The 25,420-nt window shown below is 39.1% G+C and overlaps 1 protein-coding gene across 1 annotated transcript in view; it reads right to left on the minus strand.

Annotated features, from left to right (window-relative positions):
- The window catches only part of WDR64 (WD repeat domain 64), a gene marked incomplete at both ends in the record, with an annotated part of 80,840 nt that overhangs the window by 13,654 nt on the left and 41,766 nt on the right, over positions 1-25,420 (minus strand). Inside the window, 1 exon segment of the mRNA XM_079722249.1 lies at positions 11,536-11,615. Within this exon segment, the coding sequence (XP_079578375.1) occupies positions 11,536-11,615 (80 nt within the window).

The following is a 25,420-nucleotide window of genomic DNA, read 5'->3' on the forward strand; positions in this document are numbered from 1 at the left end:
TATATATTTTCATTTCTAGTCTACTGATTTGTGATGATCACATTTTACAATGGCAAAGTAGCTAGCTTGTTTCCACATCGCTGCCCTCCAAGCATCCTTGCTCTTCCCTCCCCTACTTTCTGGAATCACTCTTTTCCATCTCTGAGGTGCTCACTACCCAGTTGTACTTTCATGATATTCAGTGTCATTGATAGGACCCTTGCCCATTATCATGGCTGATAGTCTCAATTACCTTTCCAAAATTAAAATTTGAGTTCATTGACTCTCAGAGTTATTTAGGAGTTGGATTCCTTTTCTATACAAACCACCTCCAGCTGGTCTCTAGGCTGACCTATTTCTGCTCACTGGAGACAAGATCCTCAGCTACTGAGGCTTGTCTCAAGAAGTGTCTCAGTCATGGTGAACCTACCATATTCCATTGTGAGTCTGCCTCCATTAGGCATGGACTTAGGTTTTCTGCATCAAAATTCCTGGAAGGCAGTGTAAAATTTGTAAATATTTTTGGCAAAAGCATACCTGGGTTTGTATAAGCCAGATATAATTACCCTAATCTCAAGCCATTTTATCTTTATAAACCTATCTTCAGTAGCTCTTCAAATGATATAATTACTTTTCTGACATTTTGGATTTACAGGTTTATCTGGAACTGATACTAGTGAAACGCTGCTGTATAGCTTCCTAGAAATTATCAGAACCACCTAGAGATCCCTTTTGGGTAGAAACTAGTGATATAAAGCACCTTATGGGGCTTCCCTGGTGGCGCAGTGGTTGAGAGTCCGCCTGCCGATGCAGGGGACGCGGGTTTGTGCCCCGGTCCGGGAAGATCCCACATGCCGCGGAGCGGCTGGGCCCGTGAGCCATGGCCGCTGAGCCTGCGCGTCCGGAGCCTGTGCTCCCCAACGGGAGAGGCCACAACAGTGAGAGGCCCGCGTACCGCCCAAAAAAAAAAAAAAACCACCTTATGTTTGAAAAGGGCACTCGCTCTATTCATCAAAAATTCTCAGACTGGGTGAGAGTTTGATGTTGAATGTGCATGGAACACAGATCATCTATTGCTTCTGTCTTACTCTGCACATCAGAGCTCCTCTAAGGATCTGAATGTAGCAGTCAGAATCCTGGTGGACCACAAGCCCACCTTTCCTTTCACTGTTTCTTTGTAAAGGTCTGGATCCTTAAGATCAGCAAGCTTAAGATTGCTCCTGGCAATTTCTCTGTCATCCTTAGGTGGCATTTCTTAGACCAGATGGCATGTCCTTCCTCAGATTACCTGTTCATCACAAGTCAAGATGCCCTCATGCCTCCTAAATCAATGCATATTTTCTAACTATATTGGAAATATATATTTTTGTAGTAACCTTAGGAAAATACAGAAATGTGTAGCAAAGAAAAATCCTCAGTAATACTGTAGTACTACTATTTAGAGATAACTGCTGTTAACATCTGATGTGTTTTCTGGCACTGTATATAAGTGTATTCCATAATTTTATATGTTTCTCAGATATCATTATTTCATGAGCATGTTCCTGTACAGTAAAAATTCTTTGAACACATCATATTATATATTCCTTCATTATGAATGTATCAATGATTTACCTCTTTACCTATTGCTGGATGCTTAGATGTTATCTTTTATTGTAAATGGTGGACATATTTATAACTTTATTCTCTTATCCAGTGATCTACTTAAGATAAATTCCTTGAAGAGGAATTGCAGAATTAAACGGTTTGATTATCTTTATCTTTAATGTTCTTCATATATACTGCTAGGTTGCCCTTCAGGAAAGCATTAACAATTTAAACTACCAGCTCTTCATGAATACCTCTTTCAATATTCCCCCAATAACGTAGAATACTTTTCATTAAAATTTTTTTGACTATATGACAGATGAAAGATGTTATCACACTTTTCTTTTACATTTTATTTCTTTGGGTACTAAGAAGTTGAACATTGTTTCTCATATGTTTTTTCCTTATTTGCGTTTATTTTGTATGTTCACTCTTTATGTCCTTTGCCTATTTTTTCTATAAGGTTGTTAAAGTTTTCTTTTTTGATATTGGACCTAAGCTGAAAAGAGTTGAGCTAATGATACTTCTCTTTTCATGTACATTACCAGCCTTACTCCCTTTTATCTTGACTCACTGATTCCCATTTTACTCCCCCTCCCTCCTACTAGGAAACACATGGGCAAGTTTCCTAGTATATTCAATGAATATCCTTTCATTTATGTAAGCTGTTATAAAATGTGTACTATTGTAAGCCTGTATTTTCATAAATCAAATGGTATTACATATTACATTTAATTCTGTTGCTTAGTTTTACTTGGTACAATTTTAAAAAATCCATCTGTATTGCTCTGTGTATATCTTGTACTTTATTTCTTATTGCTGCAAACTATTCCATGGTGGGTGCCTTCACCATATTTTGCCCAGGTGCTTCTCCAATGAGGGTCACTCTGATGTCTCCCAGATTTCATCTCCACTGTGCCACTGTAAACAATGCCACAATAAACATACCTCTACATACTATACTGCTTTCAAGCTTATGAGAATTTGGGGGGAATATATAGAGAGATATAGACACACACACACATACACAAACATACACAACACACACACACAGGAGTAGAATTGCTAGGTCATAGCAAGTTTGACTAACCTGCCAATTGCTTTTCAGATGGTACTTCCAGTATGAATTCCCACCAGCAGTGCATGAGAGTTTTGAAATCCCTACATTCTTTCTACACTTACGGTCCACTCTAACAAGTAAGAGTGATAAATTATTGTTTTAATTTGTATTTCTCTGACTGCTACTGAATTTGAACATTGCTTTTTAGGTTTTCTCTTGTGTATATTGATAGCCTTCACCCATTTTTCTATGTGTTTCCTGTTTTTTTCTGATAGATTTCCAAATCTCTTGTACATTTTGCTCTATTTGTAGGCCATGTTTGAAGTTTTCTCCAGTTTATTTTACTTTTAATTTTGTTTATGATGTTTTATACATTTCTAAGTTTTAAATTTATTAGGTAGTTAATGCTAATATGTTTATATGATTTCATCCAGTGAATTTATTTATGATATTTGGCAAAATAGTTTTTTTCTTTGTTTTCTTCTGTACTTTCAATCTATCTACTTTGTTGCTTTCCTAAAATAGTTCTCTGTAGAATGTCAGACAGTTATTCTAAAAGTGTGTTGTCACTTTTGATCCACTAGAGGCCAACACTTACTTGAAAGAAATTGATGTCCCTTCCTAAAATTCATATTCTTTCCTCTCTGAAAGGAAGGAAACTGGCAGAAAATAAGTAATTTCATTTAAATTAAATGACTGGAAATTATATAGAAGAGTCTGGACAAAAGGAAAGGACGATTTTTAAAGACAATTATAATAAAAGGATTCAGGGCTTCCCTGGTGGAGCAATGGTTAAGAATCCACCTACCAATGCAGGCGACACAGGTTTGAGCCCTGGTCCAGGAAGACCCCACATGCCACGGAGCAACTAAGCCCGTGTACCACAACGACTGAGCCTGCACTCTAGAGCCCATGAGCCACAACTACTGAAGCCCACATGCCTAAATCCCATGCTCTGCAATGAGAGAAGCCACTCCCTTCTGGCTTGTAGAGTTTCTGCTGAAAGATCAGCTGTTAACCTGATGGGGATTCCCTTGTGTGTTATTTGTTGTTTTTCCCTTGCTGCTTTTAATATATTTTCTTTGTGTTTAATTTTTGACAGTTTGATTAATATGTGTCTTGGCTTATTTCTCCTTGGATTTTTTCTGTATGGGGTTCTCTGTGCCTCCTGGAGTTGATTAACTATTTCCTTTCCCATATTAGGGAAGTTTTCAACTATAATCTCTTCAAATATTTTCTCAGTCCCTTTCTTTTTCTCTCCTTCTTCTGGAACCCCTATAATTCGAATGTTGGTGCGTTTAATGTTGTCCCAGAGGTCTCTGAGACTGTCCTCAGTTCTTTTCATTCTTTTTTCTTTATTCTGCTCCGCAGCAGTTATTTCCACTATTTTATCTTCCACGTCACTTATCCGTTCTTCTTCCTCAGTTATTCTGCTATTGATCCCATCTAGAGTATTTTTCATTTCATTTATTGTGTTGCTCATCATTGCTTGGTTCATCTTTAGTTCTTCTAGGTCCTTGTTACATGTTTCTTGCATTTTGTCTATTCTATTTCCAAGATTTTGGATCATCTTTGCTATCATTATTCTGAATTCTTTTTCAGGTAGACTGCCTATTTCCTCTTCATTTGTTAGGTCTGGTGGGTTTTTATCTTGCTCCTTCACCTGCTGTGTGTTTTTCTGTCTTCTCATTTTGCTTATCTTACTGTGTTTGGGGTCTCCTTTTTGCAGGCTTCAGGTTCGTAGTTCCCGTTGTTTTTGGTGTCTGTCCCCAGTGGCTAAGGTTGGTTAAGTGGATTGTGTAGGCTTCCTGTTGGAGGGGACTGGTGCCTGTGTTCTGGTGGATGAGGCTGGATTTTGTCTTTCTCTTAGCAGGTCCACGTCTGGTGGTGTGTTTTGGGGTGTCTGTGGCCTTATTATGATTTTAGGCAGCCTCTCTGCTAATGGGTGGGGTTGTGTTCCTGTCTTGCTAGTTGTTTGGCATAGGGTGTCCAGCACTGTAGCTTGCTGGTCGTTGAGTGAAGCTGGTGCTGGTGTTGAGATGGAGATCTCTGGGAGATTTTCGCCATTTGATATTATGTGGAGTTGGGAGGTCTCTTGTGGACCAGTGTCCTGAAGTTGGCTCTCCCACCTCAGAGGCACAGCACTGACTCCTGGCTGCAGCACCAAGAGCCTTTCATCCACCCGGCTCAGAATAAAAGGGAGAAAAAGTAGAAAGAAAGAATTAGTAGAAGTAGAAAGAAAGAAAGAAAGGGAGGGAGGGAGGGAGGGAGGCTGGAGGGAAGGTAGGAAAAAAAGAAAGAAGGTAAAGTAAAATAGAATAAAGTATGATAAAATATAGTAGAGTTATTAAAATAAAAAAAATAATTATTAAAAAAAAAACGGACGGATAGAGCCCTGGGACAAATGGTGGAAGCAATGCTATAGAGACAAAATCTCACACAGAAGCATACGCATACACATTCACAAAAAGTGGAAACGGGGAAGAAATCATAAATCTTGCTCTCAAAGTCCACCTCCTCAATTTGGGATGATTCGTTGTAAAAAGAGGAAAAGGGGAAAAAATCATAGATCTTGTTCTCAAAGTCCACCTCCTCAATTTGGGATGATTCATTGTCTATTCATGAATTCCACAGATGCAGGGTACATCAAGTTGATTGTGGAGCTTTAATCCGCTGCTTCTGAGACTGCTGGGAGAGATTTCCTTTTCTCTTCTTTATTTTCACAGCTCCCAGGTCTCAGGTTTGGATTTGGCCCCGCCTCTGTGTGTAGGTCGCCGGAGGACGTCTGTTCTTCGCTCAGACAGGACGGGGTTAAAGCAGCAGCTGCTTCGGGGACTCTGGCTCACTCAGGCTGGGGGAAGGGAGGGGTACGGAGTGCGGGGTGATCCTGCGGCGGCAGAGGCCGGCGTGACGTTGCACCAGCCCGAGGCGCTCCGTGCGCTCTCCCGGGGAAGCCGTCCCTGGATCCCGGGACCCCGGCAGTGGCGGGCTGCACAGGCTCCCCGGAAAGGGGGCGTGGACAGTGACCTGCGCTCGCACACAGGCCTCTTGGCGGCGGCAGCAGCAGCCCCAGCGTCCCACGCCCGTCTCTGGGGTCCGCGCTTTTAGCCACGGCTCGCGCCTGTCTCTGGAGCTCCTTTAAGCAGCGCTCTTAATCCCCTCTCCTTGCGCACCAGGAAACAGAGAGGGAAGAAAAAGTCTCTTGCCTCTTCGGCAGGTCCAGACTTCTTCCCGGACTCCCTCCCGGCCAGCCGTGGTGCACTAACCCCTTCAGGCTGTGTTCACGCGCCAACCCCAGTCCTCTCCCTGTGCTGCGACTGAAACCCGAAACCCGAGCCTCAGCTCCCAGGCCCGCCCGTCCCAGCGGCCGAGCAGACAAGCCTCTCGGGGTGGTGAGTGCCGGTCGGCACCGATCCTCTGTGCCGGAATCTCTCCGCTTTGCCCTCCGCTCCCCTGTTGCTGTGCTCTCCTCGGAGGCTTCGAAGCTTTCCCCTTCCGCCACCCGCAGTCTCCACCCGTGAAGGGGCTTCCTATTGTGTGGAAACCTTTCCTCCTTCACGGCTCCCTCCCACTGGTACAGGTCCCGTCCCTATCCTTTTGTCTCTGTTTATTCTTTTTTCTTTTGCCCTACCCAGGTATGTGGGGAGTTTCTTGCCTTTTGGGGGGTCTGAGGTCTTCTGCCAGCGTTCAGTAGGTGTTCTGTAGGAGTTTTTCCACGTGTAGATGAATTTCTGGTGTATCTGTGGGGAGGAAGGTGATCTCTGCGTCTTACTCTTCCGCCATCTTCCCCTCTCTCCCTTAAAATGTATTTTTATCAAGAAATTACAGGATGCTATATTGAATGCACTTTCTAGTCTGGGAAATGTAGTCTAGCTGTATATCCAGTAAGAGATAATATAGGTTTGATGAATAGCTGGCAGTTTTTATAATATAACTAGATGTGTGTGTATAAACATATATGATAATAAAATTTTTATTGTTTTAATTTTTAATATCAGAATTATAATAGATCATGGGTAAAAGATACAAACAATTCAATTAGCAGATATAAAACAAACTACTGTTTTAGACCCAGTAAAATTGGTTATCAGTTACACGATTAAAACTGAGTAATTCCAACAATGCAGTATCTTGTCTGATTTGCTTTTCACTGTCTATGGCTAAGAAGTATCACATTTCTCAGGTATGTTCAGAACCCTGAGCCTCAGTCCCATAAATCATCCTAGATAATGTTGGACAGGATAACTGCTGAAATGGGCACTGTCACTCCTGAAGGATGAGACCAGTCTATCCCTTGAAGAAAATCTATGACTTGTATATTACATGCAGAAGTATTCAATAGACGACTGGCACCTGAGAAATGTCCAGGCCTTTTAAACTAAGGGCTTTGTTCAATATGCATTGTGAAGGAAACTCAATCTTCCAGAGGTTCTCCAGCTCTGCTTGCTTTTCATTGATAGTAATGAAGTCCTTATGTAGTCTGTGTGGCTTCTTTTTGGACCCAGAATGTACAGAGAGACACAATACTAATCTCTAAATGCATACAGTATTTCAACTGCATTATTATTATTATTAATCAGCTGTCTCATGCTCCAATTTTATAGCTATCTATAAACATGCCTTATTTGTACTTTAGATTTTGAATCCTTGTATATTAGAAATTCAACCCGATCTTTATGTGGTTTATCATGTCTAGTCCAGAGCAGTTGTGTAATAAATGTTTGTTGAATGAAACATGAACAAATGCATGCAGCGTCCCCAAGATAGTTGGGATGGCAGATAATTGTTTTTATATACTAGACCTTCCAAATTAGGAGGTTAATTCTTAAAATGGCCAGTAGAGACAACTATTAGGTAAAAAATTCTTGATGTTCACCAAAATAATGCTCAGGAAATACCTTGTCCTGGTTTGGCGTTTTTTTTTTTTTCCTTCTACAAGAACTTCTGTTTTTTCAAGCTCATCAAATGTCCCTGCACATTTAACACATTCAGCTATGTTTAGCAAATCTGCTTTTAGAGTATATTTTGAGTCAGCAGCTGCTACATTCTGCACATGGAGCAATCAACAAGAGTATTCTCCTGAGAAAAATGTGTTTTCAGTTATTGAGGATTTGCATTTTCTACTAACCGAGGCTCCATAACTGTGGCAATTCAATAAATTACACATGGTGAAAAGAATTAGCTGCTTGTCAGTCATACTGCTAAATGTTTTCTTGCCTTTGGAAGAGTGCTAGAAACACTATAATTAGCAAGTTTTCAAAGCTGAAATGGGAATCTTATAATAATTAACACTGAGGTTAGTGAGAGTCAAATGCTTTAATCCATAAGCACTGAAGTGGTTTGAGTCCCAAAACATTACCAAACACATTTTTTCCCCAGAACTGATTAAAATACTTAAGACTACAAAGTATACAAAAGTTGGTCTGTTCCTTTTCTCTTTTTTAAAAAAAAAATTAATTAGTTTATTTTTTTTAATTTATTTTCTTTTTGGCTACGTTGGGTCTTCGTTGCTGCTCACAGGCTCTTCTCTGATTGTGGTGAGTGGGGGCTACTCTTCGGTGCAGTGTGCAGGCTTCTCATTGTGGTGGCTTCTCTTGTTGCAGAGCACAGTCTCTAGGCACATGAGCTTCAGTAGTTGTGGCATGCAGGCTCAGTAGTTGTGCCTCACAGGCTCTAGAGCACAGGCTCAGTAGTTGTGGTGCACGGGCTTAGTTGCTCCGCAGCCTATGGGATCTTTCTGGACCAGGGCTTGAACCCATGTCCCCTGCATTGGCAGGCAGATTCTTAACCACTGAGGCACCAGGGAAGCCCTGGTCCATTCTTATGTTTTGCATTCTTTTGTGTGGGAACGAGGGGTTGTCCAAAGGAATTGGTTAAGATTAATGTGACAGCATATCTTTCAGAACAATCAGATTTTAGAAATCAAATCTCACTGTAGCCATGTATTTAAGTACTACTTTTTCAAAGACTTTGTGTGCAGGGCTCAGGTTGAAGCAGGACAGAGGCCATTGCTTTTATCTAACTGAAGACAAGCTGCGGTGAATGCAGCATCCACTGCAGTCTGATTCTCAGGCAGTTTTGCCGCTTACTCTCTCACCACCAATATACTCTCCTTCCCTCACCTCTTGGAGCACCTACTTCCTCCTTCTGACTTCCGGCCGGGACCATTGCAAGTAATGAGCCAAGATAGTCAGGAAAGGGCAATGGGGAATCAGGAAATTATGATACAAGCATTCTACTTCTTTTATTGAAAACATCTGATTTTAGTATTTCTTCTGTTCCCTTATGTGTTATAGATCTCATTATGGAGCTCTCTACATGATAGCCTTAATTAGTACAGCTTAAAGAGTTGGATTCCTGTGTGTGTTTAGAATCATCAGTATTAAGTGTCAGGAAACTTACCCCCAGTCTAAGCCGTGACTCCCACATATTGCTTTCCAGGTTCTTATCCAGACACCTTTCTTTCTTTTCTTGATGTCTTTAACTGAAATGTAGGTTTGTGACCAGTTAATGCTTTGTTTTTCTGAATACACGAAGCTATGGCTATATATTGAATAACATCTAATTGGAAAACTGGGCTCCAATTTTTCAAAAGGACAATTTAGTTTATCTCCTATGAACAGGAAGTTTTTAAAACAATAGTATCAGAGTATTACATTCAAAAGAATCTTAAAATTTATGTAGTCCAACTTCTTCATTTTACCAGATAAGGAAAATGAGCACCAGGCAGAGATTAAGTGATTGTTGAAAATCATACAGTTGGTTAGTGGCCAGGCTATGACTAAACCCAGTTCTTCTATCTTCTAGTTCACTGTTTTTATTAGTTTTGCTTTCCAGTAGACTACAATAAAATTTTTAAAAATAAGATTTGAACCACAATCTAATTTTAAGTAAGTGTTGTGGCAGGCCCAAAGCTGAGGACAGATTTAAGTATAAACTTTAAATGCACAGTGTACTTGAAAAAAAATTAACTTTATGTCCTCAAAGGAGATTACCCTGTCATGAAGTGAAAGTGCAGCTATCATTATGTGTACCTCAAGGCTGAGGCAGGATACTCTTTGTAGGAAACCAAATATTGCCTGCTGTGTGTGTTTTGGGAGAAGAAATTTGAAGAAATCTTACATGGAAGGGGGCCAATAGCACTTATTCATCTAACATCTCGCCTCCTTTAGTGAATATGTGTATTCTAAGCATTTACCAAATGGTATATTTGTTGATGTTTTTGATGGCAGGGCTTTCTTCTTCTTTTTAAAAATCTTTTTTGCTCTTTTAAAGTTCAGATCTCCAGTATAGGCCATTTTCTTGATGTTTATTTGTTTGGGTTTCTGTTTTGCTCATTTACATCTTTCAGGTCCGCATGCCCCTTGTTTCCTTTAAGGTGACCCTGATCTCCTTGAGGAGCCTCTGGGAGCTCATCTTCTCCAACACGCAGGCAGCCTACGGAGTCCTTAACAGCTCCTATCGCCAGACAGATCTTTTCCCATCACCAGTAGGAATATCCTCTCAGATGTCTAATTGACACTTGATATTTAAGTATTTAAGTTCAAAATTGAAATTTTGTTTGCATTCTTTCTCCATATAAGCACCCTTTTCTCAATTTCTATGTAATTATCAATGCACCTGCTATTCTTCTATGTTTCCCTCCTTACAAACTTGGAGCTGGCTACTCCCTTTTATTAATCCCCAATATCATTCTCTCTCCAGGTCTTATGAATAATTTATTTTTCCATGTCTTAGGGACTGACTCTTCCTTTTCTTTTTCTAGAGCACCTACAATAACTCAGACCCTCACCATCTCACTCATGACTTCTGTAACAGCCTCCTAATGAACTGCAGATTTCAATTTATTCCAACAAAACCTGTATGAGTTGATCAAAGTGATTGTGCCTAACTGTTGTAAATGAATTGAATTAATAATTATTGATAACCTACTATGTGCCAGGCATACCTTACCTCAATTAATCTTAAACACTACCATATGAAGTAGGTGTGTTTTTTTGTTATTGTTAGCATCAGTATTAGCAAATTTGGATTGAAGACTTATTACCTGCAAGACCCTGTGTAAGTACTTTATTCTTATAATACCGTTATGAGTAGGTATTATTATCAGCTCCATTTTTCAGGTGAGATTGAAGAATACAGGAGTTAAATAACCTATCCAAGGCCATACAGCTTGCCAGTAAGAGAGCCAGGATTTGTTCCTAGGCAGTCTGACTACAGAGCCCAGGCTGGAAGCCATCACAGTCTTAGAACCTCAGTATGATAGATAAGGAGTCTGAGGCCAGAAGAATATTTCAGTCCATCACCTTTCCCCTCAAGTTTCTTATATTAGTCATCTTTCCTCTTACTCTCAGCAGATAATCTTAGCCCTTAAATATTGGTATTTCTCAACACTCTATCCTTGGTCCTCTTCTCTGTTAATGCTAAACCATTGGCTCTTGACCTTTTTGTCAGGGACTCCTTTGAGGATTTGATATAATTTTGGACTTTCTTTCCAGAAAAATGCACATAGACACACAAGTATTCAGCCGCAGGGGCTGTAGGACTCCCTTAAAGCCCACACATGGGCCCCAGGCTAGGAATTCATGCTCTCACACATTGAAACAAGTTCTAGAGAGATTAAAGATTTAAAGGTAAAATGTAAAACAAACAAAAAATTATAGTAAATATGGGAAAATTTGTTTCACACATTCACAGGCTGGGGAAGGCCTTTCTAAGTGTGCCACCAAATCAAAAAGCCACAAAGAAAAAGAATGACAGATTTGACTTTATACAAACTTTAAAATTCTCTGAAAGTTTTTTCTAGCAGTAAAATGCTATAACTGTATGAAACTCTATAACTGTGTTAATTAAGGAGAGCACTGTTTGCAAAGTAGAAAATCTCTGTGTAACATGAAATGTCCTCTTACCTCCCGTGACAATCACATTTGCTTTTATACTGTAACAAAAATTGTTTGCTCCTCTTGGCATGGAAAACTCTCTGACAGGCCTGCAAAACAAAAATTAGATATAAAACTTGTATATTTTTCCTTATAAAGCTAATTCCAACTTATAAATAGATTGTGTTCAAGAGGCTCACTTCTAAGTTGTTATGAATCCATTTAGCCACAGAAAATATTATAAGCAAAGATTAAATTCTCACTGACCCACAGAATCTACTTACTCCATAATACGATATTAATGCAGCATTTGCATTGTTTCTGTTTAAAAAGAAATCCTTTCCTCCACCCTGGAGTTGTGGTTGTGCTCTTGTTAAGGATGGCCAGAGACATATCACGTCTTAAGCCAGAAAGTATATTGCTCAGCTAAATGAGTGTAGTACAGAATGGCAGGAATGTATTTGGACACTTCCCCCTCACTCACTACCCACATCCAACTTGCTGTCAAGTCTTGTTGATTTTACCTCCTAAATAGACATGAAATCTGACCACTTCTTCCCATTTCCGCCACAATGTCTTGGTTCAACTCTCCATCCCCTCTCACCCGAACTACTGCAATAAACTGCTAATCTCTCAGCTTCTACTATTTCCCATTCTCTTTCCCCAATCCCACTCCAAATCCTGTTGTCATGTTGCAGCCAAAGTGATCTTTCTAAAACATGAGTTGGATCACATCACTTTTCTCCAGTGGATTCCTGATTCTCTAACAAACACCAGGTTCCTTCACCTGGCCCACCAGGCCCATGTGGTGCTGGGTGGTCCTTGTCACCTTTTCAGGCTCACTCCATGCCCTCCTCTTCCCCTGGATCCAGCCATGTGGTCTCTTTAGCCTCCTTTCTGGCTTCACTGAACTCTCTTTCTCCTCAAGACCTTCTGCACAGGCCAAAGATTTTCTTCCCCAGGATCCTAGCCACACTAACAGACACCCTCCTGTAAGTGTCAACTTAAATATCACTTTCTCAGAAAGGCCTTTCCTGGACTCCACCCTCCTGTCCCCACCAACTAAATAAAGTCTTTTGTGTTATTTTCTAGTCTAGTACCATGTTATTTTCCCTTAGGCATAAAGCACCTGACCTTAGTCTCCTCTTGCCTTGTATGTTTCCTTTTCTTTTCTTTTTTCTTAAATAAAATGGTAATATATACTATTCTGTTCCTTGCTTTTTTCACTTAATAATATATCTTGACGATCTTTCCAAATCAGTAGGTAAAAAACTTTCTCATTCTTTTTTCTAATTGCCATAGAGTATTCCTTTGTAAGACTAAATCATCATTTAATTTCTGAGGGACATCAAGCTGTCTCAAATTTTTTGTGATTACAAATAATACTGCACCTAGCAGTCTTTCTTATAAAAGTGCCATTTCATATGTATGTATTTCTAAAAGACAAGTTCTTAGAAGTGGTATTGCAAGTCAAGGGATACATGTATTTGTAATTTTAAATTATATTGCAGTTTCTTTTTAATTCTTTTTGCCCACTAGACTACACTTCTTTAAATGTGGTTCTTTACAAAAACTGGGCCTCATAAAGCATAACTTCTATGTAGCTTATGTTTTGGGGTTATCTTTGAGATAATAAACCTAAGGGGCAATACCCAGAAGCATCTTGGATTGCAATTATCACCCTAAACTTCAGGTGAGAATAAATTTTCATTATAAGTGCCCAACGTGGATTTAGGTTGTAAAATAAATGGATATGAATTAAACACAAGCTGTAGATTTCTCAGAACACAATCACAAAGTCAATGAGAGAGCATGTAAATGAACTCTGAATTGCAGTCTTTGGGAAGATGCAGATATAAGATTTGGCTGAAACAATTTTGTTTAATGTCAGAAAAATTATGAAGATAAATTTGCTCAACTAAATTCAGGAATTTACGTAAGAGGCTCTTACTGGAAACCATGGATCATGTGTAGTTTTTCCAATTATGTTACTTTTTATTCTTCCTTAAACCTAAGGTAAAGAGTATTCCTTAGACCCCTACATCCAACTTCATCAACCTCTTAACTTAGAGGTTAACTTCATTAACCTCTTTACTTAGGTCAGAAATTCTCATGACCTTAGAGCAGTGGTTCCTAAACTTGGAATCAGAATCACTTTGGATGCTAAAATATAAATGCCTGATCCTATCCCTAACTTAGTAAATTGGAATCTCCAAGGGGCTCAGAAATCCATATTAAATTTTTTTCCAAAATGTTTTCTCACATATATGCCTACAACATTTACTTGTAAATTATATACATATATTACACAATTAATATAGTATGTATATTATAAACAAACAGCAATAAAAGATAAAAATTTAAAAGAAAGGGAATTTCTAGAATTTTCTACCCACTTTCTGATGGCTCATCTTGCATTCCCTCTGAGGTATATGCACCCTGCTTTTGAGTTGGTTCCTGATAGTTTCAAGAAAGAATATGAGAGCTCTTTCTGATTTTTTTTTTAACAGGAGCCCCAGTAGGAGGAGGTAGTGGGAAGGGCAGACTTCTGTAGGGACCTGCCATAAAATGGATGGAGCATGACAGGGCAAACTGGTGAAGTGGACTTAGAATGCACCCAGGGCTGAGGTCAGGAGGCCTAGATTTTGGTCACATTCTGTTGCTAAATATATGACATTAGAAGCATCACTTAATTTTGCTGAACTACAATTTCCCCACTTATGAGACCAAGGATTGGATATAGCTTAAATAGCTTCTATTATTTAAAATCTTTGATTTTGTGCTTTCTGTGTGGATGTGGCTGGGTAGGAGTCCAGCAGGTCACTGCATAGCCTATGTAGGTGATGGCCAGCACTATGCAGCACACAACCTGCATAACCGTTACCAGTGTCCCCTGGGTTGGGGCAGGGGAAAGTACATGAACAGAGACTCCAATGACTCATTGTACTTTCTAATCAGTAGTGTAGCTCCCCCCTGTGGGGGAAGAAGTGAAATTAGAGCAGCTAGAGGGTTATGGGAGAAATAGATCTGAATTTATGGATTCATTGAAGGTTGTTGACTATAGAATTTCCATATTGGAAATGTTCAGGATAGTATGTTTGAAAATTGTTCCTGCCTTACCTAAGATTATTAAAGCATTAGATTTCTGTGTTAAAGAATGTCTGCAGTTGGCAAAGGAGTTGGGGAGAGGGCATAGTGAGCTAAAATTATACTCTGAAAGGGAAAGTAATCATGAGAGAGGAATTCCCCAATGACAACAAGGCCTGTGAAAGAATTTTGGGGGGCACTCAGTAGGGCCGCAACAAAATTTACTGAATACAAACTGAATGTCCAGCACTGGTCTAGAGGAAACATCAGTGAACTGTGATAGCAGAGGTGAGAGTGTTCATTAGTTAAGATGTGTACAGGAGCCAGGCAGGTAAACTATATGAGTGAAGCGGGCTGGCTAGGAAACTACAGGGAGTGCACAGAGAGTGCGTGTCCTGTGGAAAGTGGGAGCCAAGGCCCAGAGTCAGTTGACAAAACCAAATAAATGACCGTAAATGCTACCAAACAAAACACCATTTGCAGGTTGCATTTAGTTCTTGAGACTACCAGTTTGCAACCTCTGAATGAGACAGCTCCTATATTTTAAAAAACATGCACGATGATAAAATAGCAATAGTTTAGACAAAATTTCCAATTTTAATAAGTGAGAATGATCATTTAAAGGAGAAAAAAATAGCTTTTTTTGTTTTAAAGTTCAAAAGTAACACAAAGTGTCAGTAGTTAAGTCCTAAGTGGGAAGTTTACTAAATAAACAGAGGAATAGATTATACTATGTCTATGTAAAAAGATACCTCTAAGGTATTTTAAAAGCTTTTTTCTTCCAAAAATTTTATATCTAGTTTATAGTAGTAATTTTTCTGACTAGCTAATGCAAAGGTAAACTATAGTCCTACTTTATTCAAATGACTACTTATTCACAGTTCATGAAAAGCAGCCCTAATTCAGTAACATAAATCTAAAGTCAGATTTTAGAATTTTGAAAATGTTTAAACGTTCCAGATAAGAAGTAGTTTCTACTTATCTCTGGTGACTTATTTACACTTTTGCCAATGACATGCTTTTCTGGTTGATTGAATGAACTGAACTCGATTAGGTATAAACTGGGAATGGCATTATTTTCTTCTACCCTTGTCTCCAAACACAGCCTCTTAGTACATCATCTTGCCCCAGCAGCAAGTCTCCTTGGACCAGTTTCCATTAGGAAGGGAAATTCCTGCCAAACCACTGACTGTGGCCCACAGGAAATTCACACAGGCTAGTCATGCAGGACAGTGTCAACCTGAATGCATCCCCACCCTATTGTCTTGGGTCCCTCCTTCCAGGTAGGAATGTGTGCATTAGGCACAGCAGGTGCAGAGCTGAGAGCCCACAGTAATTTGAGGGGCACACAGAAATGTTCTAATTGTTCTTAAAATCAAAGGAAAAAATTAAGTTTAGGGTAAAGAGGAGTGTTTTAATTTTTCTCATATCAGAAAAACTAAAATTTTTAGAGCCTAAAACATTAAAAAAGTTGAAGTCTTTAAAATTATATCAAAAATAACGTGCAGGGCTTCCCTGGTGGTGCAGTGGTTGAGAGTCTGCCTGCCGATGCAGGGGACACGGGTTGGTGCCCTGGTCCGGGAAGATCCCACATGCCGCAGAGGGGCTGGGCCGGTGAGCCATGGCCGCTGAGCCTGCGTGTCCGGAGCCTGTGCTCCCCAACGGGAGAGGCCGCGGCAGTGAGAGGCCCGCCTACCGCCAAAAAAAAAAAGAAAGAAAAAAATAACGTGCAATATTGATAGCGTTATGGTGGGAGGGACACATGAAGGCAAAAGTGCTCAGGGCCGCATGTCATAATATGGTCCAGCCTGCAGCCTTCAGAATTCCCCATGGGGAAGCAAGTAGTGGTCATAATGTGCATATGTCACCTGTCAAACTTGCCTAAGGTGAGCCTGTGTCCTTTAGGGCCTCAGCAAGTAGCCCCTGGGGAGGCAGATATATTTCCCCGCTTATTTGGCTCTCCTGGAGCAGGCTCTCCTGGAGCTCTCCTCCCGTGGTCTGAGGTGGGGGAAACTCTCTCCCACCTTCACTCTCACCCTGGGGATGGCAGACCAAATGCCTCAGCATTCCCCATAGTTCCACAGCTAGGTAACTGCATCCTTCTTTTCAACTATTTTAGAATTGCTTGTTGTTTCTTCATTGCTGTGGGTGACTGATAATATAAGAGTCATGGGACTGGTCTGACTACTTTCTAATAATTCTGTGAGGATGGTTTAGTATATCGTTCTTTAAATGGAACTTTAACTGAAATTCTAAGATAGCAGGAAAAGAAACATTTAATGCCCTGTTAGTTGATTATGGATCTATCAAACATTTTTACATCAATGTCTCAGCATGTAAAATGGGGATCATACATACTTCCCATTAATTTTTTTTGTTTTATTAAAATACCTGCCTATTAGATAAAATTAATCTATTTTCCTGGTCCAAATAATTAAATGGACCAGAAATGGATGAACTGTGTCTTTCAGTAAAGCCAGTTGCAACTAAGAAAATCCATATAATTGATGTCAACTGGGAAAAAACTTAAAAGATGAGCTGCTTTTCAGATATTTTATATACATATTCAACTGCATAGTTTTTAACAGATTGCTTTCTTATTCTGTAACTAGGTGTAATTTACTCTAACTGGTACATACCAGAGTGTTCCCTAAGAAAGTTATGATAATATTAACTAGTATTTCCACAGCATTTTACATCTGAAGAATGAGGAGAGTTTTCACTCAACATCTTACAGTGCAGTGAGATATCTGGTTTGGTGTTTGGACTTGAGCTCAGGTCCTCCACACCATGGTCCCTCCTCAGGGATGGGGTGGTAGACCAGGGGTGGGGGGGGGACCACCCTCTTGTCTAGGATGCCTCAGGGGGACCCACCTCTAAACTGACCACAGCAAGATAGCACTAGACTCATAATCTTATGTACAATGTTGGCCCATATTGTCCATTCCATAACAAAATAAAATGTAGATACCATAGGCCTTTGAACACAGAAGGCTCCCAATAAATATGTTTGAATACCCTTCAGGGACAAATACCACTGGTTGACAATACTGTACCAGTTTTCAGAGTCACACAGAATAGAAATATATTGATTCTGGGAAGCTCCCTCTGAATTTTTCCTTGAGATTATAGTACTTTTGAAGGAGAAATATTTTCTAATAATTTCTTCAAAATGAAAAAAACAAACACTATACTATCAAAAGACCTTGCCTGAATCATAGCACACTTCACCTCAGTTTCCCTGCTAATGTTACACAAATTCGTGAGTTCTGATCTGGAGAGGGAAGCAGGATAATGAGATGGAATGTTACATAATTAGGGTTATTCACTGAATGTAATACGATGCTCAGACAAGAAAGCATTCCAGGGGGATCATGTAATTGCTAAAGGTGAAGGGCCATTGAGCAAGCTTGTATCCTCTCTTATCTTCCCTTGGGGTGGGGGTAGATGGGAGGAATGCAAAGGACAAAGAACAAGTCATTTTTATTTTCTCCTTGATGATGTAAGGTGGGAAATTTGCGTGCCTCAGGTAAAGGTATTTTTTAAAAATAGTGGTCCTCACTCTGGGTTACTGCCTGTGATTAATCCATATTGTACCCATTCCCAAAGAACAAGAGAAGGTGCAATAGAAAACTTTAGATGAGGGTATGGTAAACTTTTTCTTTAAGGATCCGGGTAATAAATATTTTACACTTTCCTATTTACTCTCTGCCACTGTAGCACAAAAACAGCTGTAAATAATACGTAAACAAGTGAGCATGGTTGTGTTCCCATATAACTTCATGAGCAATGAAATTTGAATTTCATATAATTTTCATGGGTCATGAAATATTAGTCTTCTTTTGATTTTTTCAACCATTTAAAAATGTAAAACCTATTCTTAGTTTGCAGATGCTACAAAAACAGATGGCCCACTGAACATGGCACATGCCATTTTCTGACCCCTACTATAGAAGTGGGAACACAAAGCACAAACCAGTACAGGTCTACGGTAACTCCACCTGATCTCAGTATTAAAATTCATTTTCTGATGTATTTCAGTATTTTTATTAAGGGAACAAAAAGAGGAACTTTTACATTTATTGAGCACTAACTATATATACCATGCATTAAGCTAGGCACTTTACCTGAGTAACTTAAGTTAATTTTTACATACCTTATAACACTACAAGGTAGGTATATTCATTCCCATTTAAAGATGGAAAAACTGAGACTAAGTAGAGCTAATGGTAACATGTTCAATGGTCACAAAGCCTTGAGTGCCAGACAGAAACCAGTTCTGACTGGCTGCATAGTAACCCTTCTGAGAACCACTACATACTTTCTAATATTACAATTTGCTTCCAAGCTGGGTAACTAATAAAGAGTAATGCTAAGTAGTTAATTGCTCATCTTTGGAATTGCCAAGCTATTAAAGGATTAACGGTTCAACTTATGTCTTGCAATAGGCCAACATTCTTTACATGGCAATATTAATAGCATATGTTCATTTTCCTGCTGGTACATTTGTGAAATTACCATACAAAATTATGACCAGAATGGTAATCATTTCTTAAATGGAAAAATTTTTTTGAGAGGAGTTTTTTCCTGCCTTTCTGGGAGCTGTACTGGCTTCCATTTTAGCAGCTGGCCAATTATGCATTAGTATAAATGCAGTTTCATCTGTCTCAGCTTAAGACTTATCATAGGAAATTGCAGAGATAGGAATATGATGAATCTAGGGATGGAGTGGACTCGACTCTCTTTCTACTGAAATGACTCCTCAATGGCACTGACAGTTCTGGAAAACATGATTACACTGTATCACTTGAGAAATCTCTTTAGCTTCTAGATTTAGGAGAGTGACCCAAGGAAGTAGTTGAAAAGTCAGCCAGAATTTGACAGAATAGATCAATGATCATTATTTGCTGAGTTTGTGTATTTTTGTCTCACAGTTTCTTGACCCTCTTGGGCCAAATTCCAGGAGATATGGTGAATACTAGGAAGCTCTGAATTGAGCTTAAAGACAAACTCCTGCCTATTGCAAAATAGATGCTCTTCAGACCTAAGACCAGAAAGTACTGGCAAGTATGAAAAAGAAAACCTTCTAGATAATTTAAGTGTTTACAGCTACAAAGTACCAAATCTACAGAACACTGTAGAGAGGAGGAATTTAAATTCCCTACAATAACATTACATAAATAAAAAATACATACTAACATTCATTTTGAAGAAAACATATAAATAAAAAGATTTATTAAACCCAAAGAATGGTTTCATCTGTGTGTGTATGTGTGTGTGTGTGTGTGTGTGTGTGTGTCTGTTTTTGCACATAAGTAAAAATGGAATGGGATACAAGGATAAAAAGAAAAATGGAGCTGGAGGAATCAGGCTCCCTGACTTCAGACTATACTACAAAGTTACAGTAATCAAGACAGTATGATACTGGCACAAAAACAGAAATATAGATCAATGGAATAGAATAGAAAGCCCAGCGATAAACCCATGCACATATGGTCACCTTATATTTGATAAAGGAGGCAAGAATATACAATGGAGAAAAGACAGCCTCTTCAATAAGTAGTGCTGGGAAAACTGGACAGCTACATGTAAAAGAATGAAATTAGAACACTCCCTAACACCATACACAAAAATAAACTCAAAATGGATTAAACACCTAAATGTAAGACCAGACACTATCAAACTCTTAGAGGAAAACATAGGCAGAGCACTCTATGACATAAATCACAGCAAGATCCTTTTTGACCCACCTCCTAGAGAAATGGAAATAAAGACAAAAATAAACAAATACGACCTAATGAAACTTAAAAGCTTTTGCACAGCAAAGGAAACTGACACCAAGACGGAAAGATATCCCACAGAATGGGAGAAAATATTTGCAAGTGAAGCAACTGACAAAGGATTAATCTCCAAAATTTACAAGCAGCACATGCAGCTCAATATCAAAAAAAAACAACCCAATCCAAAAATGGGCAGAAAACCTAAATAGACATTTCTCCAAAGAAGATATACAGATTGCCAACAAACACATGAACGAATGCTCAACATCATTAATCATTAGAAAAATGCAAATCAAAACTACAGTGAGGTATCACCTCACACCAGTCAGAATGGCCATAATAAAAAATCTACAAACAATAAATGCTAGAGAGGGTGTAGAGAAAAGGGAACCCTCTTGCACTGTTGGTGGGAGTGTAAATTGATACAGCCACTATGGAGAACAATATGGAGATTCCTTAAAAAACTAAAAATAGAACTACCATACGACCCAGAAATCCCACTAATGGGCATATACCCTGAGAAAACCATCATTCAAAAAGAGTCATGTACCACAATGTTCATTGCAGCTCTATTTACAATAGCCAGGACATGGAAGCAATCTAAGTGTCCATCAACAGATGAATGGATAAAGAAGATGTGGCACATATGTACAATGGAATATTACTCAGCCATAAAAAGAAACGAAACTGAGTTATTTGTAGTGAGGTAGATGGACCTAGAGTCTGTCATATAGAGTGAAGTAAGTCAGAAAGAAAAACAAATACCGTATGCTAACACATATATATGGAATCAAAAAAAAAAAGTCATGAAGAACCTAGGGGCAGGATGGGAATAAAGATGCTGACCTACTAGAGAATGGACTTGAGGACACAGTGAGGGGGAAGGGTAAGCTGGGACAAAGTGAGAGATTGGCATAGACATATATACACTACCAAATGCAAAACCAATAGCTAGTGGGAAGCAGCTGCATAGCACAGGGAGATAGCTCGGTGCTTTGTGATCACCTAGAGGGGTGGGATAGGGAGGGTGGGAGGGAGGGAGACACAAGAGGGAAGAGATATGGGGATACATGTATATGTATAGCTGATTCACCTTGTTATAAAGCAGAAACTAACACACCATTGTAAAGCAATTATACTCCAATAAAGATGTTAATAAATAAATAAAAAGGAATAAGAGTGTGAGAGTGTGACTAACTCAATTCTGCTCTTGAACCTATGTCACTGGAAAAAAAAAAAGGGAATTAGATCTTCCTAGAATCATGTCAGTTGAAGGGCATGTTTTTGCTGACAAAAAGAAGTACCTATTAATATTTCGTTAAGACCTAATACAAGCATTCACCACTTGATTGACAGATCCTAATACTTGGAAAAGGGAATAATGGCCCATACAAATTGTTCCCAAAGGAAAACTTGTGCCTTTCCTTTTGTGCAATGTTAGAGTATTTATTATTATCATAGATTTTGGCAGCATGCAGAAATCAGTGTTCTTTAAAAATCCAGCCTCCACAAAAGACCTTAAATGTCTATAAGCAAATAATAATACTTTCAGTTGTTAAGGGGTTTTAGTTTTCAAAGCACCTTCACCCTTTTCAACTTATTTGAGTAGCACAAAAATCCCATGAGCTAAGAAAGTTAGTATTATTCCCATTTATAAATTAGGTTATTGAGGTTCAAATAAGTTCAAATGCCCAAGACTCTTGGACAATGAATAAGTAGCAGGCGTGATCTAGAACTCCCTTGCAATTCATGATACATTCTCTGTATGATATATTCTCTCATAGTGAAAAGCACAGCCACGTATACAGTTCCCCCAAAACTGAACCTGGCGTCTGCTTCTCTAATGCTTTTCTTCTAGATCTTTGCATGATTTGTTCTTCACCTCACTCAGATCTCTGATCACAGACTGTCTCCTCAGAGCAGTCTCTCATGACCATCCTGTCAAGATTACTGCCTCCCATCACTCTTTATCCCGTAATGCTCCTTCATCTCCATCACCTACTCACCTAAGTCCGTATTATTCATTTGATTATTTGCTCTCCCACTAGAATATGACTCCAGGAGAGGAGAGAGTTAGTCTTTTTTGTATACCATTATATCACTTGTTGGAACAGTTTTTGATCTATAATAGGCATACATTAAATATTGTTGACAATGAAAAAGTGAACATTAGATTCCTCTCTTTCCTTTATTTCTCTCATCTAGTAGGTCACCAATTCTTGTAAATTATACGAGAATCTGTTCTCTTTCCATCCTTACTTTCACTGGTTCAGTTCAAACCCCTATCATTTCTTTTCTAAACTATTGCCATATCTTCCCAAATGGTCTCCCTCTTTTCAATTTGCCTTTCCCCAATCCATTCTCCACTTTGCTGCTAGGGTAATCTGTCAAAAACACGAATTTTATCACTTTTCTGTCTAAAGTATTCAATGGCTTCCTGTAGCCATCAGGTTAAAATTCCAAATTTATCATGGTATGCAGGTCTCTTCATGTTTGTCTTATCCAGTCTCATCTTTCCCAACTCTTCCTCTCTGTTCCAATCATACCAAACCACTTACAGTTTCTAGAATTCACCATCTTCTTCTTCACTTCTGTGCCTTTATAAATGTCATTTCTTTAACGTGACTATTTATCAACTCTACTCTCCTGCAACTGCTTTACCTGGCTAACTCTTACCAGTTATTCAAAACTCAGTATGCATGACACTCCTTTTCAGGAAGCCTACTCCAATTTTTATCCACGCCCCAATCCTACCTTAAGATGCTCTGAGAACTCTCTTCTGCTCCCATACAACTCTCTTAAATTGATATCATGGCACTTATCACCCTCTCTGGGAATCTATTTCCTTTCTCCCTAATTAGACATGAGAGCAAAGACCTAGTCTTATGCATCTTTAAATTTCCAACACCTAATACAGTGCTTTAAACAGAGTAACTAACCAATAAGTATTTTCTAAAAAAAAAAAAAAGTGAATATTCAGCCTCCTGCTCTAGAGCTTCTTCTGGAGTCATCTATGTAGTTTTGTTCAAATTATAGGACTATCAAAAAGAGAATGTTGAATATACAAAAACTCAACAAGCTTAGTGTCTTGGAAAGACACATCCTTAAACATAATTAAAATGCAATAAGTACAAAGACTGAAGCATAAAAAGGGTACCCTAACCCAGTTGGGGAAGAGGTTTCTGGGAGAGGTTAGGAAAATTTCCTAGAGTTGGTATCACTTGATCCTTAAAGGATTTATGGGGTCAGTTATACCTCAAAAAACTGGAAAATTTTTTTAAAATAAAAAAGTTCCCTCTTTTCAAAAAAAGAAAAAAAACCCCACAGGATTATGGAGGTTGAGGTAGAAGAACTAAGAGGAAGAGTGGAGAGAGTATTTCAGGCACTGAACATGTACAAAGTCCCAACATGCAGCATCCAGGGATCAGCAAGAAGTTCAGAGTAATAGGATAACAGGAACCTAAGTGCAAGGTAGTAAAGAGCAGTGAAGTGGATGAAGTGGAGAGATTAACAGGAACCAGATAATGGGAGTGCTGTGGCAGGTGATGGAGAAGTGTGAAGGACATTGAGATGTTGGATATCATCCTTACAAGAATAGTTTGGAAGAGTATTGGGACGAGAGGGTAGTTGGAGAGAAGAGCCTAGGACAATAGAGATACAGAATATAAAATAGATTCAACAAGAATTTTTAAAGCAATATAGACAAACTGGTGACTGATGATTTTTAGGGGTTGAGGGAAAAAAGAGTCATGTGGGGTTGCTAAATTTCTGCCTAGATGATTTGATGCATCATGGTGCCACCAAGAAAAATTTTAAATTCTATAAAAGGCATAGATTAAAAAGTGGGGGAAGTGAAGTGAAATTTAAGGGGCTATGAGATATCCAGGTGGACATAGTGAGTAGGTATATGTAAGTCCAACATTCAAGATAGCTTGGGTTTCATTAGTATACAGGTATTAATATGTTGGAGAAGAGGAACATAACCCAAGAATTGAGTAGAAAGTGACAATTAAGGTTGGCTAAGGACAAAACTCTGGAGAATACCACCGCAAAAAGAGCAGACACAAAAAGAGGAATCACAAGGGAAAAGGTCAAACAGTAAGATACCGGGAGAAAACTCTGGCTTCCCAAAAGCCAAGAGAATAGAGTTTTAGGATGGGTGAGATCAGTAATGCTGAATGCTCCAAGTTTAATTTCCTTTGGTCTGACAATGTAGACATCATTGGCCAATTTGAGAGTCTTTTCCATAGAGTAGTAGCCGGGAGGCTATATGAGAGAGGATTTTAGAGGTAATGAGTAATGACAAGATAGTGGGGATAGTGAATGTAGAGTACCCTTTCCAGAAGAGGTGTAGTATGATAGATCAAAGGGCACTAAAGGTCAAGAAAAGCGTTACTCAGATCACAAGAGACTTGAGCATTTTAGGTTGAAAATGAGAGAGTGGGAGAAACTGAGGTAGCAAGATCCTGGAGAAGAAGTTAAGTGTAGGGTCAACAATGGAAGGTGTGTTACCAACCTCTGAAACAAAAAGAAAAGACTTAAGGCTGGGTGTGGATATAGAAAATTCTGAAAAGATCTGGGATGTTGGGGAATTACTCCTGAGGCCACAGGTTTTTGTTGTTGTTGTTGTCGTTTGGGTTTTTTTGATCATATGGAAGGACAGGACATCGGTGGAGGGTGAAAGGAGTTGAAGTTTGGAATAGTCACTGAGAGGAATAAGAGGGGGTTAATCAAAGGTATGTAAAAGGATTGGGAGACTGGGCTAAGGGCTCTGCTGAGCAAAAGGGTTGGGATTTTGCTGATTGATACATTGGACAGATAGGAGTATAAATCAAAGAAGAATGCTGGTTAGATACAAACTCAGATGATTAACTTGGGATCCAGGCAGGTAGGAAGGGAAGAAAGTCAAGGAAAGGGCTGATAAAATTCAATCTACTGAGAGATAAATGTATCAGAGACCTCAGCAACATCACTGAGTCGGTATAGCGCGAGTTGGAGTGTTCAAAAGCTGATATGGTAAGACGTGAAGGTCTGAGAGAAGGATGCTG

This window comes from Hyperoodon ampullatus, assembly GCF_949752795.1.
Source record: "Hyperoodon ampullatus genome assembly, chromosome: 2".
Lineage (NCBI taxonomy): Eukaryota > Metazoa > Chordata > Mammalia > Artiodactyla > Ziphiidae > Hyperoodon > Hyperoodon ampullatus.